This window comes from Phasianus colchicus, chromosome 4 (assembly GCF_987193195.1).
Source record: "Phasianus colchicus chromosome 4, bPhaCol1.hap1.1, whole genome shotgun sequence".
Taxonomy (NCBI): Eukaryota; Metazoa; Chordata; class Aves; order Galliformes; family Phasianidae; genus Phasianus; species Phasianus colchicus.
The window spans coordinates 55159540-55178893 of NC_143439.1; the positions used below are offsets into that span (position 1 = coordinate 55159540).

General features: G+C 44.4%; 2 protein-coding genes across 2 annotated transcripts in view; both read left to right on the top strand.

The window, feature by feature from the left end:
• Positions 1–1474, top strand: part of DHX15 (DEAH-box helicase 15) — a 41677-nt gene extending 40203 nt beyond the window's left edge. The window contains exon 14 of the mRNA XM_031588432.2: positions 908–1474. Within this exon, the coding sequence (XP_031444292.1) occupies positions 908–1025 (118 nt within the window). The 3' untranslated portion in view covers positions 1026–1474. The remainder of the gene's footprint in view (positions 1–907) is intronic.
• A 14158-nt stretch (positions 1475–15632) lies between these two features.
• The window catches only part of PPARGC1A (PPARG coactivator 1 alpha), a 344564-nt gene continuing 340842 nt past the window's right edge, over positions 15633–19354 (top strand). Inside the window, exon 1 of the mRNA XM_090139600.1 lies at positions 15633–16014. Within this exon, the coding sequence (XP_089995726.1) occupies positions 15928–16014 (87 nt within the window). The 5' untranslated portion in view covers positions 15633–15927. The remainder of the gene's footprint in view (positions 16015–19354) is intronic.

Below are 19354 nucleotides of genomic sequence, written 5' to 3' on the forward strand. Positions count from 1 at the left end.
GATGACTAAAGGTCATCTTTGTGGATACCAGTTCCTGGTTTTGGGGAGTTGTGTGCAAAACTCAGATGCTCAGGCTCTACGAGAGACCTTTGGCTTCAGAGCTTGTTGAGTCAGTTCTGGAGGAGCTGCTTAGGGATACTACATTTGGGATTGTGTCCCAGCACTTCTTTGTGTGCTAAAGAGATGCTGGTAGATGCCTCAAGATCTAGAACCTTTCATGGCAGTTTGTGTTTCTAGATTTTTTTGTAGGGATCTACAAGATTCAGCGCTTTCTTAAAATAGGGAGGAAAGTTTTAATATTGGTAGAACCTGCCTTGTCATAATACTGCTAGTCAGTAGGGTGAATATCAAGGAATTGAGAGGCCTGTACTCGGTCAACAGTGGAGATCAGAATCTTCTCCCTTGTCTTTAAGGTTAGACCTGATCTGCAAAGTTGTAAGCCTGGGGGAATATGGGAGGTTTTTCAGTGTTGTTGAAATAGTATGTTGCGTAGAAAGGCTTTGAATTTGTAAGTCAAGTAGCACAGGATATAGGATGCTTTCTTTTGTAATTTAACACACAACACTGTTTCAAATCTTCAGCAGAAATCTTTCTGAACAAGAACTGAAAATGCTGAAATGGAAATATAATGTCTTTCTCTTAACTGGGTTTTTAAGCTTAAACCAGCTAAGAGTTAACTGCTAGCTTTGTACAAGCTGCTACTTAGGGTGGGCATAATTGTGTGCTTTTTTGTTTTGGACTTGGGCACAGGATTGAAATTTAAGTGTGCACTCTTTCATTAACCTCAGAAATGCAAGATGGGGGAAAAAAAATAAAAGGAAAGTGTCTGTTTCAGTCAGTTGTAGAATTTGTATAGGATGCATCTCAAAGCTGGAGTATTAGTAATCAATTTTTCCTTTTTTGACAGGCTGGTGAAAATTGCCCCTCAATATTATGACATGAGCAATTTTCCACAATGTGAAGCAAAGAGACAGTTGGATCGCATCATTGCCAAACTTCAGTCCAAGGAATACTCGCAGTACTGAATTTATGCTTTGAACTGAAGTTATTCAGAGGACAGCTTTAAAAGATGAATGGATTCAAAGTTCAAGTTGTGCTCTTCACTTTGGTTCAATAATGGCCTTTTATTTGAAAGCTTTTTAATTTTTCTTTACAGTAAATATTCCATTCTGATTTCATAAATTAAACATTTATGCCTCCCTTTTGTGTTGACACTGTAGCTCATACTGGAAAAGCTGATCAATGTTTTGCAGTTTATTGAAAGTAGTTCTATATATAACAATGTTATAAGCATTTCTTTAGAAATGGTTGAAAATGCTTCTAAAAATGTGATTATCGACCATGGTATGCATGATCGTTGTAATTGTTGACATTCCTTTTAGAAGTTGTGAAATGTTACAACTTGTGCTTATGTAGACACAACCTTCAGCTTCAGTACAAAGGTACTGACTTCAATAAAGTCTATTTATACTAATTTTGTGCCCACAGTATGTCAGTATTTCAGTTATTTTGATGGAAATGTGAGAACTCGCTTAGTCTCTCATTAAAGTGCTTTATTGACGTGGCAGTAGTATAATATTAAAAAGCACAGATGCTTAAGCGGAGAATGATGGTGGCATCAATATACTACATAAAGTCTTAATTTCTTGCAAACTTCTTTAAGTTATGTAGAAGATTCTTTAAAAAGTGAATATTTTGCATGTCTGCAAATTTCTTTGGAGAATGCTTTCTTGAACCGTTCCCAGATGTTTCCATGGCAGAACTGTGGTTATTTGTCCTCTAAAGTGAAGCATCTGTGGCTAGCTGGAACTTACCCTACCAGGCAGTGTTCAGATACCATTTCAGATTAACAAAAATAATTCCATAAGCCACGCTGTAGTCAAATTTAACTTCAGTATTGTCATTTTGTACTGATATTTAATGAAATATGACTTGACATCATTTTCAAGATAGGAAGGTAACTTCATGAGGAATTTTAATTAGTAAGATTTAATATTTGGTCAGATTGAGGGTTTTTTTCCTTCCCTAGAAATAATACATTTGAGATTGAGTTCTTCTGGCAAAGATAGACTGGAGCAGCTTTTGCCAGAACAGATTCCCCTAGAGTGGGAGTTGTTGTCACTTCCAGCGTGAGGATTTTTTTGTCTTGCTTTTAAGGCATGTTTTGCCTAGAGATTTGATAGCCAATCTCATTTATGCTACTGGAAGACTGATCTTAAGCCACAGGTGTATCCTGTAAATTGTAGGTTAAACATTTAGCTAAAAGATTACTTGGAATCAAGTGATTTCAGGATTCTCTTTCAGTTCTTTTTTTTTAAATGCAGTTTGGTGGAGGATAAGTAGAGAAGCTGTGGAAACTCCTTAGCAGTGAAAACAGTATCATAAAGAGAAGCATGTCTGAAGGTAAAGTTGATTGAATTTATAACGCAGTGGGACTTGTGAGTCTTCTCCAAGCTGAGAACAAAGTGAGGGAGCAGAGGATTTCCCCCACTAGAGGATTGCTGAAATTGGTCTGGTGTTGTTCGTGGGCTTCCCTGCTCTGTGAAGTAACTGAGGAGATAGATTGACCATTTATAAAATACTGAACTCAAAATTGTGTTCTTTAATTGCAGTTGAGAGTTCTTGAGTTAATGACAGATGGTCTCAACGACTAAAGCTTTGATTTCAGAACTGTTTCCCCAAAACATATTACTTCACAAAGTTCTGCTTTAGAGTAATTCTCAAGTTCAGTACATGGTGTTTCATAATTCTCTTGTCCTTCTTCAGGGGGAGGGAAATGTGGAATGCTGAAAAATGGCTGCCCTCAGGTAAGAATTTCTCTAGTATTTCCGTGCAGCCTTCAGCTAAATGGTGTAGAACCACCTTCTGTGAAACTTTTCCTAGGTATGGCAAGGTCCACAAACAGAGCCAGTTCTCAGCATGAAATCCCTTGAGGACCCAGAACCAGCTGGCATAGATAGCAGTAGATTTGGTACTTGAGCTGGGGAGCAGATGGGTATGGCTGTGAGTGGAACTTGACACTGGAGAAACTTGGGCTTTTTGGTTTTTTTCTTTTTAAAATGTCATACCGGCAAACTTGGCTTGTTTGTGAGTATGACAGTCAACCTGGGATCTTTCATTCCTGTGCATCCTTGCTATCAGGAATGCAAATACTACTGGCCAGATTAATGTCCTCTGACAGCTGTGCAGCCCTGCCATCTTCCAATTAAGTCGGTGACACCTGTGCAATCCACCTGAAGGCTCTGGGGTGCACCAATGTCATTGGCTTAATTGGAAGGCTGTCGGGTTTCACAGCTGTCACTGGGGACTGAAGAGGCCAAATTCTCTCTTTCCTCTTGGCAGTTGGAATGCATGCGATGGGAATCAGCTTGGCTGCTGAAACCTCACTGGAATCTGTGTGCTAGCAGTTTGAGAAGATGCTGAAGCACAAGCATCTTGGGAATCTGGTGAACTTGATACGTGCATGACTTTGTGTATGTCATCATGATTCCTTGGGAACACTTTTCTCAGTGAAGAACTGCCACTCAAAACATTTACAATACTTGAGTTTAGGGCTGAAGTGTGTTCTTGTATAGGATTACATGTGTGAACATGGACAATGGAATGGCGGTAGGGTTGGAGTGGGAAAGCTCACGGTCCTACTGCGGGCATCTTGCAACCAGGTTTTGCTGCGCTGTACTGATGTGTGGTTTGTTTGTTAAGCAACAAAGTATTTAAGGATTTAGGGCAGTAACAGGTAGACAAGCTTAAATCACTGTGGATTGAGTGCAAACCTCACTTAGAAGTAGCTTTAGAGCCCTGTAGTAGGTGGGAAGAGGACAACTAATAAGTAGCCTTCTGTGAAAGAGTAATGAAAGGTACAATGGGATTTGCCAGATAGTATTTACGTCCTAATGGAAAAGTATCTGGAACTCTCAGCTGCAGTTATCTTAGGCGTACAGTGGTTACATGCAGAATAACTTGATTTTGAGTATGGGCTGTTATTCTTAAGCATTTTGAAAGGTGGAACTTCATTCCTTTTTTTCCCTCATGGAAAAGCTGTCATTAACATTGGGCTGGAAAAACAAAGGGAGACTAAGGAGACAGATCTACTAATTGGTCTGTTTTATCTGTAAGGGTATGAAAGCCACTGTTTACTTCATGGCATAGTTAAAATTGCTGTTGGTACTCAACATAACTGATTTTGGCTGCTTAGATTGCAGTAAATAGGAAAAAAATAAGTTGGAGTTAACAGAACAGAGGAGCTGTCTAATGGTAGATGGAATTTAAGGCTCCCATGCACTTTTTGTGAAGTACCACTGTTAACTGAAATAACTTGAATTTTTTATCCTCTCCAAATTTTCTTAAATGGTAGCAGCACCCAGAAACGTTTGCTTTCTGTTTTGGATCAGGGCAGGTCTGTGCTAGGAAGTATCTTTGAATGACAGTGAAATGCTCTGTGCTGCGGCTCTTTCTGCTGGCTGACAGAGCGGGGGATTGTGAGTAAAGTACGTTCCAGTTCCAAATGCACCTGACCAACCTTAGCCATCTGCTGTTCTGTTGTGATCCCTGCCTTACTGATGTCTTGTAAATTGCTTCAGAGTGTTCAGAATACAAGCCAGGGGGTGTCAGTGTGTTTCAGTGTACTGCAGCCTGCTGTAGGGAGCTGCATGCAGCTAGGGGCTGAACTAGGTGATCTCCTGAGGTCCCTTCCAAGCCCTACTGTTCTGTGATGCTGTGAAGAATTGCTCCATGAGGATTTAGTTGGCTATCTGAAAGGAAAAGCAATACTTGCTTTATTTACACTGATTTTGTTTTTTCCCCAGAGGAATTGTGTTGTTTTTTTCTTTTTTTGAAATGCATTGTTTGTATGAAATGAACTATTTATACTGCAGGACTTTTTTTTTTAACGTGTTAGATAGTACAATACTAAATCAAAATATCTATATTTTTGAAGAGGAGAGTCTTCCATCTTAATAGAGCTTCTGTATAATACCTCAAAGCAGTGAAGGGCTAGCATTGATGTGAGGTGATGTTCAGGTTTGTTAGAGGTAGTGCTGGTGACTGTATGTAAAGCTGCATTTAGGTATGTCTCTCTTAACTTTATGGATACTGTGTTTAGATCTCTAGGGATTCTGTAGCATTTAGATATTTTTTGTCAGGGATGGGAATAAATGGTGAGATCACGCTTTACTGTCTTTGTTATAAAAAAAAAAAAATTAAGAACAACCAGAACAACCAAACTTCTGAGAGGTCTGTAAACAGATGCAAAGGATCTGCACTGCAGTCTTATTTGCAGTTATACTCACAGGCCTATTAATTTGTTGTAGGTGTGCTCACTGAAGGTGAAGTGCTGTTGGCACAGGCCAGTTGGTGTTGGTGTGTTCTCTAATATTCCAGTCTTTGCACAGCAGTAATGCCACAGCCTGATCACTTCCTTGCTTTTGGGATAAAGGCTTGTGACACCAACCCAGCACTGGTTTGTGATTGTTGCTTTCCATTTGCACTGCCTGCTGCACATTGGAAACTGCTTAATCTTTGTCCTACAAAAAGCAGGGTTAAACCAAACGTGCTGAAGTATGAGCATGTCATTTACAAAGATTCTTTAACAAGAGTTAAAGGGCAAGTAGTTTTCCTTCCACCCAGTCAAGCTGTAATTGCTAATTTGTAATCAGATTGCTATAATTTCCTTCATTTTGTGACAATTTAGCAATAAAAAGCCATAGCATACCACGGTGTTAGGAAGTGTAGAGATAAATGCATGCATTTATTCACTTACTGTACTTTATTAGAAGTAGTTGTTTATTTTGTCTTTAGAGTAGCTGAAGGTTTAATGATAAACATCTTTTACTATTGTATGTATCAATACTCTGACCTTTTAAAATCATTTAATTTGGGGGCTATGTATGTGATGTGAGTTATTTGAAGCAAAGAGGGAAAATGATCTACTTGGTCAACCTGGTTCATTTTCTACTAATATATCTTGCACAAGTAGCTTTCTTTTTTTGATACACGTCCTAGAACTGTTGATATAAAACTGGGCATTGGTCTCTTGTAGCACAAACTTCAAATATTTTTTATCTTGAACCAAGCAGCTTTGAAACAGGATTAAACCATCATATGAGAGCACAAACGACAAGCTCAGACTGCCTCTAATTTTCACTGATGCATTTGAGATAAACGTTTGGCATCAAGGAGATGCCAACTTCTACTATCGAGGGATTAAACTAAGTGTGGTAACAGCAGTAAAACAACATTCCTATAGCAGTGGTAATAGCTTAGTTCTGATGATTTGAGGTGTTTAATTTTGCAGTTTCTCAAAAATGGTGAATGTATGTTGGACAGATGATAAAATAATTCTCATTTGTATACATCTTGGCTCTGAGTGATTCTTTAAGTTTTTTCCAGCTATGAAAGCTATGCAGTCATTATGTTGTGTAGAAAATTAAAACATAGCACAAATTACTGTTGATAATAAATATTTTCTGTGGCTCTAAACATATATTATTTTGGGCTGGTCTTATTCTTTTAGCTCAGGTAGGCTCTTGCTTTCCATTTGATTTTAGTGTTTATTTTGTAAGCATACCGCGTTAATGTTCCCAGCCTCGTTGCTTCCAGCAGCACAAACAACACTTACAGCACCAAGTACTTGCCAGGCTTTGCAGAGCAGCGTTGCTGGTGGAGCTACATCTTCCTTTCAGTATTCAGCTGTGTGATGAAATGGCTTCTGTTCATACTAACAAGAAAAACTATCCTCAAAAATATCAGCCTTCTCAGCATTATGAAGGTACCAGTTTTTACTGTCAACGTTTGTGTGTAATTTTAAAGATTAACAAACTAAGCTCAACTTGTCAAACCTTAGAATGCTGTATTTGAGGTCGTTCCATTTTGCTTGTTGAATAACAGGTAACTGATAAACCTTTCTTATCTGACAGGGATGGAGTAGTTCTTTAAAATAAAATAAAAGCAACAGCAAAAAACACCTGAACGCACTGTGAACCTTCAGTGACTTCAGTGAAAGGCTTACAGTACAGTTCATACTGTGGCAGGAGGTTAAAAGCAGTGAGATTCACAAAATGTTTCTAGGAGCAGCCAGCTGTCCAGAAGGGTATTGACAGCTTTGTTCCAATAGCTGTTTGGTTATGCAATATAATGGAAGCAGACTTAAATTACTTTTTTAAAATACTTCAAAAAAAAAAAAAAAATCTTTTAAAAACAGGTAATAATTGGCTAGAATTTGAAATTCCAGCCATGCTGCTGGAATTGTTTGCCCCGTTTGCTAAAGAGTCACTTCAGTAAACTTATGGACAATGAACAGCTTGTTGCTATGCAAACCACCATTAAAGAAAGGTCTGTAAGGGGAATGGAAAGAAGAACAGTAGGAAATGTATTCCTTATGGATGTTATATCAGGGCTACGCCTTACAAGGTATTGTTATAAAGCTCTCCATTGGACTCCCTGCTTTGTAAATCCAAATACTCCACTCAAATGTCAGTTCTCTGCATTCCCTGTCATTGTCAAACATTGGGTTAAATGGGAATGTAGTGGTAGAGCCATCGTTTTCAGAAATCCCATTTGTTTTTGGAGATTTATGGAAAGTGAATAGCAAAATATTCAGTTACGAAATAGGAAAGGCCTGCTTCATAAACCTGTTCATCATAATAGTCTACTGTACTGTTACTTAACACTACCATTTCTTGCAGGTCTTTTTTTTTTTTGCAAATCAAACTTAAGAGTCCAACAGTTTGTAGTCTGCTGGCTCCTTCAGAGACTAGTGATTGGATTTCAGTAGGTACTGTGAGATTTTGTAAACTCAAATGCTTTTTTAGCAGTTTCTTGATAAAATAATCTGATTAGATATATTTTAAACACCTGTATCAATGGAGGGCTGGCTGGACTCGGAACTGCCTTAATTAACAACAAAATTAACAGCAAATCTTTATTCTTACTGCTTCCAAAATTTTGACTTAAAAAAAAAAAAAAAAAAAAAAAAAAAAGCAGAGGAATTTTAATGGCCTTCCATTGCATTCACTGTAGTCTGCCTCAAGAAAAATGATTACTCTTTGCTTTGGTTTTGGATGTTGTGTAACAGAAAGGACAGGCTGAAATACAATGCCTGCTACAAAATGCCTACTTGGCTTAGGGTATGTTTTCTCTTAGTGAGGTTTGTGTTTATTAATTGGGTCAAATAGAATGATGTCACTAATGAAATCCAAAGTTAATGATCTGTCAAATCCCTTTCAAATATCAATTATTTCTGAGGGTTTGCTGCCTCTTTGTGGTATTTCTTGTGTAAAAAAAAAAAAAAAGAATTGTGTCAATCAGAGCTTTTCTTAGGATTGTGCAAAAGACAGTAAATAGAATTTCACTGCATTTCACAGCGTGCAACTGGGAATCTGTTGTCTCCTCTTCTGCATTCCTCACCATGCAGTGTATAGAGTTTTTTTAATATCTTCAGTATACTTTGTGATGGTGAGGTGCTACTGCTTAATCAATAAGCTTTGAATAAAGGACAGCGGGGTCCCTCACCTCCTTCATTATCTGAGTATGACAAGAGATCTCATCACACTTTTCAATACATTTGTTCTTAGGTGACATCTTTACTGTGATTGATAAAATAGTGGTGATTCTACTCAGTTTAAATCACTTACTCACGGTGACCAGAATGTATCCAGGACCAGGAAGAATATCTATGGGCTTTTTCTTGGAAATAGATGCTCATATAGATTGGTTACTTATATAGTTGCTATATAACATTTGTTACTTCATAGAGTAACTAACCACAGAAATGTTATTTTGGAGTGGTTATAATCATACAGGGCTTTAGTAATTTCTTTACATTGTTAATTGGTGGCGAGACTATCAAAAGTTACAAACTACCTCATACATTCATGCCTGCTTACATCTGAATGACACGTATTCGCTTGGTTGTTATTTATAATTTGGGGGGTATTGAACTGTTGAAGATTACTCATGTTGAAAAGCTGCTGGAAGGCCTTAACTAGGAATTAAATTATCATAGTGGCTTCATTTTATAACCGTCTCATTGAAAATATCTTGCTTGCAGGACAATCAAACTCATCAGTGTTCTGCTCTTCCACTTCAGTAGACAAAGTTTTAATCAGTGGCGCACTTGATCTTGCAGAAATCAAGGAAAATAATTTCCTGCACTTCTGAGATGAGCAAAATTTCATGTAATCTAGCTTTTAGTCTTGTGGCAGATTTATTTATCTTTATTATTTTTACTTCTTTTGAATCTCCAGTTTTACTTTATTCACTTGCTGATTTCATGTAACTTCAATTATCGAGTTGACTCAGTGGTTAGATAGGATTAGTTCATGGATAAAGAGCAGGCAACTAAAGCTCAACTCAAGCAAGGCAGATAATCGACTGATAGTGAGATAAAAACATTTTGGAAAATGTAGTTTTCTCAGAAGTTGTTCATTTGCAGTTGGTCATGACATTGAGTGGTCATGACATTGAGATGGCTTTAGAGAATCTTGTTAGGAATTTCTGATGGTCTCACAAAGCAGCATTTACAAAAAAAAGAAAACTTTTCGGTTGTCCTCTTTCTTGGAGTAGCCAGCTATCTAACTTCAGTCATCTCTTTGTCTTTTTTGTGTATGGGGTCTTTACCATCTAACAAACTTGTAAGAAAGAGTTACATTGCAGGCCTCAAGCTTATCTTCCAGGTGCTTAAGAACCTGGATTTGGATCTGGATTGAAGAACACAAGCATCAAAACCAGTGCCAGTGTTTTTTTGGTGCAACTGTAAGGGTACAGGGGCAATACAAGGCTGTGTAACAAATTGGCACAGTGATAATCATCCATAATCTTAACTGGAAGGAGTGTTTCTTCAACCATTTTTTTTTCTTGCCATGTACAGCAAAAGCTCCAACACGATACTACTGCCTTTTGGTGGCAGGAATGAGCAGCTATCAGTCACAATTTAGAGCACTATTTGAAAGTATCCAGGTATTACAGTTATGTACACAATCTTAAGAAATATACTGGACAAAGCAAAACTTCAGAAAAGCTAGTTCTGATAAATTCCTATACCAGCATTCAGCACTCATTGAATACTAACTATCCATTTGCTGTATTGTGATCAATGGAAATCAATTTGGGGGCATCCCTCTCTGCAATTTTCTTTCAGGTGCTCTGCAGAACCTTTTATTTGCAAAATAGTAGCACTCAGCTGAAGTTTGGGAGCGGCTGTTTGGGGTACTTAATAAAAGCTCTATTTTGATTAATCATAACCTGTTGCCATGCTGCTGGAGAACCTACACACACACCTCTTGCAGGTAAGATGATGATTCTGATGTGTAGAAGCTGTTTTGGGAGCTCCGAGTCTCTCAGGTGACTTAGCACTCAGATGACCTGCCACGTGAAGATGAAAAAAACAAGTCCTACTGATTTTAGCTAGAATACTGTGAGAAGCCAATGAAAGGATGCAGAACACTGAAGTGATGTTGCAAAAGTGACCGTGCTTGCTGTGTTCTCATCCACCACTGGTTTCATTCACAGTTATGCCTAATTTTACATTTTTTGTGCTATAGATGGCAGTTATCTTAACATTCGGTAGAAACCTAAAGATTCTGGAATCTTCACTTCTGCTGTAAGTCAGTTTTTGATCCCCTGGGGCTAATGGCTTTTACAAACATTGTCTGACCACGTTGCTTGACTTTTCCAAAGGTTCAGAGCTTAAACTGTTGATCTCCTCAAACATCAGGAGGATGTAATACCTTGCTCCAGAAGTGTTCATAAAGCAAAATGAAATAATTTGATGGAAGGTGCTAAGGAAGTTTTAAAGTATTAGCCTTAATTGAAAACCTAACACTGGACTTTTAAAGCCTTCCCTCTTCAATTTTTATGGACTGCCTTAATTGACTTTAAAAGGCTTTTATTGCATTTATGAACAGGCTAAGTAGAAATATTTCTTTATTCATCTGCAAATAAGATACAGCACAGCTGCTAACTTCATTTTAGAATACCTGGTATCATTAAACATTTGCCCTGTAAGAAGAGATTTTCAACTAATGAAATCTAGTAAAGTCAGAAAAAAAAGCTACATGTGTCTGCCAGTGGGGAAAAATAACATGAGGGTGGTGGATAAAAGAGTGGTGCCCATAAATCGTTTTGGAGTGTTTGTAATTACAAGCTTTAAAAAAATGGTGGGAACCACAGCACTCAGTTTAAATGCCACACTGATTACTAGAGGGTCACTACACCAAACTAAATAAAACACGTGCAGCCATAGCACAGCACTTGTGCTGTGGAACCTTCATTTAGAGGCTACGAACTGAACCAAATCATCATCTCCTTGGGACTGCTCTGCTATATATCTGCTTATATGGAACATGGAAGTTGAATGTCTTTTCTGTCTCAAATTCACTGTGTGCTTCTCAAACCAAAGGTCTCCAGAAGCCTTCCTTCTCAGGGAATTTCTCAAGAGATCACTGCATATGGAAAAGAAATGTGCCTTCGTGATGTTCTGGCTTTTGCCCACAGCAATGTGGTATGCTTAATCTTTGAAGGGTACCTTCTATATGGAGCTGTTAACATACAGGACGCATGCTTTTTGTAGATTTCATTTTTAATGTTTTGTCTTTATCAGCTTCGTGCAGAGGCCATGCAAAGAACCCCAGGCACCTGTACAGGCTGGGGGGAGTTGTCCTTGAGAGCAGCTCGGCAGAGAAAGACCTAGGGGTCCTGATAGATGAGAAACTTAACATGAGCCAGCAGTGCGCTCTGGCAGCCCGGAAAGCAAATGGGATCCTGGGCTCCATCAGGAGAGGGGTGGTCAGCAGGGATAGGGAGGTGATTGTCCCTCTCTACTCTGCTCTTGTGAGGCCCCATCTGGAGTACTGTGTTCAGGTGTGGAGCCCTCAGTACAAAAAAGACATGGAGATTTTGGAGGGGGTCCAGAGGAGGGCCACGAGGATGATCAGGGGGCTGGAGCACCTCCCCTATGAGGACAGGCTGAGGGAGTTGGGTTTGTTCAGCCTGGAGAAGAGAAGGTTGCGGGGCGACCTCATTGCAGCCTTTCAATATCTGAAGGGAACTTACTCCCAGGAGGGGAGTAAACTCTTCATAAGGGCTGATAATAGCAGGACACGGGGAAATGGTTTTAAGTTAAAAGAGGGAAGATTTAGGTTGGATGTTAGGGGGAAGTTTTTTACTAGGAGGGTGGTTAGGTCCTGGAACAGGCTGCCCAGGGATGTTGTGGATGCCCCGTCCTTGGAGGTGTTCAAGACCAGGTTGGACGAGGCTCTGGGCAACCTGATCTAGTAAAGGTGTATGTTTGGTGGCCCTGCTAGGCAGGGGGGTTGGAACTACATGATCCTTGAGGTCCCCTCCAACCCAGGTCATTCTGTGATTCTGTGATTCTGTGGTAGCCAGGTTGCCTCCTCTGCAAATCTGGAGAACTTCAGCATCACACTGGGACTGTCACTGATGGCAAATGAACAATTTAAAGTCAGAGTCCCACCTGTCAAGTTAGTTACACCACACGCATGACATAACCAAGTGCTGCTTTTCTTCTATGGTCTTCATATTTTTCTGTTCAACAGTGATTAAAAAATCCAAGTTAAACTGTTGAGTTCACTGCTCTTACGCAGACCCATTGTACTGACTGTTGTCCAGATGGAGAGTGATTGCACTTGTGCTGTTTTCAGCATCTTCTGAAGGAGATAGAGGAGAAAGGAGGAGTAGGCACTCTTGGAAGAGAAGTACCAGATTCAATACTGCAGTGCAATGCTGTTCTTACAGGTTCCGTTATTTCAGCTCTGCTTTGCTCACTTGTTGAAGCACACGTCTGTCTCTCTCTGTCTGAACAAAACCTTGGCTTACAGGGGGAAAAAAAAAAACCAAAACATTAAAAACGTGTTGAATAGCTTTCTACAATGTGTCTTGGTATTGTAGAGGAGTTCTTTCAAACTACAGCAAAAAGTTTGTAAGATAATTTAATATGTATTAATTTTGGAAAAGTTTTCGTTTAAACAAGTTTTGAAACTCACTGCAGTTATCTGTCATCCCAGTCATTGGAAAGGGTGGAAATTACATTTGGTTCCACATATTTAGTAATAGAAGTAGTGTAAGTTTTTTTGCTTCGTCACCAACATCACAATAGCACTGATGTTAGCATACTAAATCATGCAGCAGGCAGACTATTGGCTACTTTGGTAACGTCCGACTAAAAACATCTACGAATGGTCTGTAGGAGCAATAGCAATGCTATAAATAAGTTTCCATATCTTGTTTTGCTTCCAGCAGAAATATGCTCTACAGAACTCAGAATAGGGTTCTGAGCAGTCCGCAGAGCCAACAGCTACCGTGCTTTTAGGAGATCACGAATCTATTAGATCACCAGGCAATTAAGCTAATCTTCCTGCTCCTGCAGGGGTAACTCTGGTGAACTTCAAATGCAGAATTTTGAGCCAGAGCACGTGGTTAACAGCAGGCTGAGGAACAATGCTGGAAGGAAAAAGACAGGAAAACCACCACACATTTAAGAAACCATCATCTTTTTTGAGCTTTGAATGAATACAGTTGGAAAGTAGAGTATGCCTCTGTTGCTGGAGGGAGTAAATGCTACCTACTGAAGTGGATGAAAAGATCAGGTACTAGCAAAAAACATTCCAAACCAACAGCAGAGGAACAATAACAAAAGAAAAACTTTTCCAGTTGTAGGAGCTTTGCTTCAAATGATGGAATTCTGGAGCACAGATGCAGGTTGGAATGCAGTAAGACTTAAAAGTGAAGATGAAATACTTGATGTGAAGTTCCTTAGCGTTTTAGAATCCAGATTTTTTGACCCATCTGAGGAAGGAGAGGGAAGCAGCTCAAGGATGGTGAAAGCTTTAATTGCTGCTGTCTGGAAGGCTGAAATCTGTTGTCAAGTCATGTGAAGCTTTGTGGGCCACTGATTAGAAGCCTTCGCAGGCTGAGGTCTCTCAAGGAAAATACCGAAGCAGCCTGAGAAACAAATTACTGTAGATATGGAGAATGCCTTGTCCCATCCTCTCCTGCTTTATTTTTATGTGGTTTTGGACAAGTTAAAAGGCCATGTGAGCTGCTGTGGAACAGAGCTGCCTGTCACTAAGATTTCTCTGACTGATAACTTGGGTGTTACTGGTTAGCTTCATCCAAAGCTGTCTCATATCATGATGATGAGGTTCCATTATGTTCTGCTAAGCCTCAGCGTATTTCGTGTTCATGACAAGTTTGGAGACTGATGTGAAGAAAACAAGATTTCCTCAGCAATCAGAAGGCTCCAGGGATCCCACGGGTGTTTCCAAGTGGCAGTTTTGTCCCTAAGACTGTGTGGGAGGGGGACATGTCAGTGGACAAGTGGCAGAAACCTGCCACCTGCCCTGATCCTCTCCATTGCTAGCTGAGGGCTTCTGGGTGCCGCTCAGCAGACTGCCAGCCTGCCGTGGAATTGTGATTGGAAAGAAAAACATGGAGAGGAGGAGTGAGGAGGAACTTAGGAATAACAGGAATGGGGGAGTCAACAGGATGGGGCTCTTTTAGGTGATGCCCAGTGACAAAATAAGGAGCAGTGGGCACAAACTGGAACACTGCAAGTTCAATACAGTGTGAGGGAAAACTTCTCTCCTGTGGGGATGACAGAGCCAGTGCACAGCCTGCCTGGAGAGCCTGTCGGGTCTCCTTCCCTGGAGATACTATAAAACCATGCCTGGACGCTTTCCTGTACAACGTACTGTGGAGAACGTGCTTCAGCAGGGGCTTGGAATAGGGGATCTCCAGAGGTGATCCTGCGATTCTGTGCTTTTTCTTTTATTTTTTTTCTTTCTTTCTTTCTTTCTTTCTTTCTTTCTTTCTTTCTTTCTTTCTTTCTTTCTTTCTTTCTTTCTTTCTTTCTTTCTTTCTTTCTTTCTTTCTTTCTTTCTTTCTTTCTTTCTTTCTTTCTTTCTTTCTTTCTTTCTTTCTTTCTTTCTTTCTTTCTTTCTTTCTTTCTTTTCTTTTTTTTTTTACGGCAAAGATATTATTATATGAAAGATGCTAATTATCCTGTGAAAAAGTACAACTACACTTTCTGCCTCCCTTCCCTCTGCAGCTACCTGCTTTCCGACACCAGCATCAGCAGCGAGGAAGACGTCCCAGCTGCCGGAGCACCGCGCGGTGCGGTCAGAGCGCGGAAGGCCCGCGCCGCCCCCACCTGCTGCTGCCCGGCGGCCCCGCCGTGCCGGACCCGCGCCGCGAGCGCTCCGCCGCCGGCTTCGGCTCTCGGTGCCGCTCCGACAGCCGCACGCACACGGCCGCCCGCGGGACGCCCCGCAGCTCCGGGCAGCGCTGCCCCGCGCCAAATAAAAAGCAAAAGCGATCCCCGCGCTCGGGAGCCGCCGGCCGAGGGGATGCCCCGGGGCAGCGCGAGGCGTGGGCCGGGCCGCGGGGCCCCAACTTTTCGGGGGCGGGGCGGGGGGGGCGGGCCGCGGCGGGAGGCCGGGCGGCGCTGCGCGGCGCGGGGGAGGCGCGGCGCCACTTGCCCGCTGCTCGGCCGCCGCGCTGCGGCCGCGGGTCCCCCCGGCGCCCCTCGCTGCCGGCGCCGCCGCGGAAGGCGGGCGGAGGGGATGGCGGGGCTGCGCGGCGCGGTGCCGGCGGCCGTAGCGCAGCCCGCGCCCGGCGGCGGCGGCGGCGGAGCGAGCGCGCACACGTGACGCGGCGCTCGGTGCTTCTACACTGCCGCGCAGACACACGCACGCACACACTCACACACACGCACACCCGGCGCTGCCCTCGGCTCCTCCGGCCGCGTTCGCCGCCTCCCGCTCCCGTCCGCACGCGTCCCCCGGCCGCCGCCAGGGCGAAGCGCGCTCCGCGGCAGCAGCACCGGCACCGGCGGCGGCGACCGCGCGAAGAGGCGGCGAGAGTTCGCGTGCACCGGCTGCTGCGTGCCCGCCCGGCGAGCGGTGCGCCCGGAGGATGGCCGGCTGCGGGCTGTCGGAAGACGCGTTCTTCTCCTCCTTCTTTTACAACTACACCGCCTCCTGGGAGACCTCCTACAACCAGGTGAGCCGGGCGCTCGGCTCGCAGCGGGCGGTTGGGAGCAGCCCCGTTTTGTGCCACGCGTGCCCGGCGGCCCCGCAGGACGGGGGAGAGCCGCGCTGCCCGGCGCGAGGGCTCGGGCGAGCGGGGGAACTCCTCGCCGAGCCGCGGGGCGAGGGGACCCGTTCTCCTCCGGCGCGGCCGCGGGTGCCCTCCCGGGGCTCCTTTCGGGCCGGACGAGGGAGTTGGGCGCTGCCGCCCCTCCGCTGCCGGGCGCTCCCGCCCCGTCCCCGCGCACCGAACTTTGATGACTGTGCAGCGCGGGGCACGCGCCGGGCCGGGCAGCGAGGGAGGGTCGGGCGCCGCGCCCGAGGGGCAGCGAGCCGTGCCGGGAGGCTTCGGAGCGGCGGTAATTAAAGAGCCGCCGTAGTCTGCCGCCCCCGGCGCTCGCGCGGTGCGAGTCTACAGCGCCGCGCCGCGCGTGGACGGGTCCCGGCGCCGGCGGGTGGGGGGGAGAGCGAGCGGAAAAGTTGAGTGGAAGGGGCGGCGGCGCGGGGCCGGGGCTCCGCTTCCCTCCGCCGGGCTCGGGGGAGCCGCGCGGCCCCGCTCTCCGGGAGGCGCGGTGCCCCAACGAGCCGCCGCGGGTTACGCCGCGCGGCCGGGGCTGAGGCAGCGCGCCGCCGCTCCCGCCTCCGCGAGCGGGCCGCCGGGAGCGCGCCGCTCCGCGGGGAGCCGGCGGGGCTCTCGGTGCTGCCGCCGGCGCGGGCGCGCGGCCGCCTCGTGGCGCGTAACGCGGCGCGGCGCCTCGCCGCCCGCCGGCGCCCCGCGAAGTTGTGAGGGGCGGTGTGCGGGGCGCGGCCGCCGGGGCTCCGTGACGGCCGCCGGGTGCCCGCGCTGCCCGCCCGGCGCCGGGAGTCGGGCCGCGCCCGGAGGAGTTGGGCCGTGCCGGGCGGGCGGCCGCGTCCCGCGCTCGGCTCCGTGCGAGCGGTGCGTGCCCCGGTGCCGCGGAGCCGCGAGCGGCGCGGACGGGAGGGCTGTGCCGCTACCGAGGCGGCGTCACGCCGAGCTCCTCTGAAGCCACCGAGGAGGGAAGCGGTTGGGAGCGCGGACAATAAAATCAGGTTTAAACCAGTTCCTTCGTCTAAAGTTAGTTTCGTTCCGTAGCGGAACGCAGTTCCGTAGGAGCGGGCGTTGTTAGGAGGCTCCTTCGGTCCTTGGGGGACAGCGAGCCCGGGGCTCGGTGAAAGGCAGCGGAGTGCCGGCAGACCCGGAGCGGCTCTGTCTGAGTGCCGGCGCTGGGCTGTGACCGGGGGGAAGGCGGGGAGGTGATCTGGGATGCGAAGGGTCTATTTATAGAAGGGCCGTGTACACCGTAGGATACATAGACAAAGTTGAATTAAATATGCATGATTAGGAGAGGAGTTCAGAAGGAGGAGGTGAGGTCGGTACACGGGAGCGGAGGAGCTCGCACCGCTTTCGGGATGAAGATGAGAAGGATTTTTAAGGCACGTATTCTTTCTGGTGCTCAAGGCTCCTTTCTATTTTCATCCTTCCCATATTACGCTCGCATTTACATCAGTCAGACTCACCAGCTGAGGATTAGCAGCACATGTTAGTCTGAATATGAAATCAAAATGAATGTGAGATTTTGCTGCAAATAGATTTCCTCCCAAGTTTTAACACTTACGAAGGCAGGCTTGGCTTAAAGCTGACAGTCAGCCATGTTCACGTTTGTTTGTTTTACCTGAACTGCATCCAAAAAGAAAAAAAGCTTGCAAACCATTTCTTCTTGCTAAATATAGCAACGTTGCCGGAGTAGAATTTGTTTCGTGTACTCCTTTTAAAACAAAACAGCAAACGGAGAAACTTTAAAACAAAGTGCTGAGATGAGAAGATGGGTTGACTACTGGAAAAATAGGTTTTATTCCTAGATCGATACGATGCACTCTCAACACGTAGTGCAAGGTAAAAGGATCCTTTGTGTAACAGCAGCCCGGCCATCGCTTACGCAGGGTCTTTTCCTGGTGTAAAGGGTGTGCTTTCATGAGAGGACAGGAAATCAGAGCGGGACTCAATAATGGGACCTGTAAGGTTAGAGAGAGCTGAGATTTCTTCCAGAAGCATCGTACGGCATCCGGCGGCTCTGAGAGCAGGCGGGATGTTTGCTCCACAGTTCCAACTGGTACATTTTGATGCATTATTGCAGCTCATTTTTAAGCACAGCGCTACATGAGTGATTTGTTGGTAATGTCCTTGGAAGGAACTTTCTCCATTTGCATATTAAATTCAAAAGTGCATCATAGAGAAGCTCGCGTGAGAAAAATTGTGTCTAGGAGCTTGATGAAGTCTGTATTGAATCAATTTCTGAGATAGTCTTCTGGAAAATCAGGCTCTCTAATAGTTACAAATATGACTTCTTTACATTTCTGGAGAAAATGCTGAAAGCGTGAGCTGTGATCCTCAAGCGTGGTATCTTTCTTATGGCTATTTTGGTGGAGCACATAACCAACGTGGTAGATTCCAGGCTAGGCAAACTCACAGATGTGAATCCTGAAAGCTGTGGTGGCACAGCTCTGTGCTGTCTTTGCCAACCTGTGTAAACCTGAGCCGAAGGAACGTCCAGCAGATTTCCTATTGAATCATCCTGTGATCTGCTGTTTAGGCTGTCAACAGAGATGCTACTTCTTGCTCTTTGTTTTGTGTTTGTTCACCATCAACTTCAGGAGTCTGGCTTCCGACTCGCTGAAAATCTCTCCCTGTCTGTCTCTTCATTAGTGGTCATAGGAACATATATTTCTAAGCACTGTAGAGGGGGGTGTTTGGCCTCGGAAGAGCAGTAGTTATATTCTTGGGCACGACCTATCTTTCCTTGCTGAACTGACAGCATATTTGTATTAATTATTTTTCACTCTCCGGTCCAGAACTGTCTACGCTGTTGTATTACTGAATCTATATGGTTGGGAAGCGCTTGAGAATCATTTGAAATGTAATTGTTGAAGAATGAAATTGTGTGACTAAGGCATAAATCTGGATGCTTATTTTAATTCGGCCTCAAGAAAATCCCTGCAGTATAGAAGTAAAATGAGAGCATGCTACCGAATGACTGCCAGCATTTCGGAGCTTTCCCTGCACGGAGGGCTGGTTAGCTGGCACCATCGCTTCGTGCCGCGTCCTCAGAAGGGGCTGTGCTTTGTATGATACACTTGTATGAAAAGTGTTTTGTGGATGTAGGTAAGCTGGTGAAGGATGAATCTGAGAGCTGGCTTTGTGGCTTATCTTTTTGTCTTTCCATGCCTGAAAACAGAAGCACCCTGACGGGATTAGAGCATTCAGCCACTATCTTTGGGGATGCTTTTTCAATGTA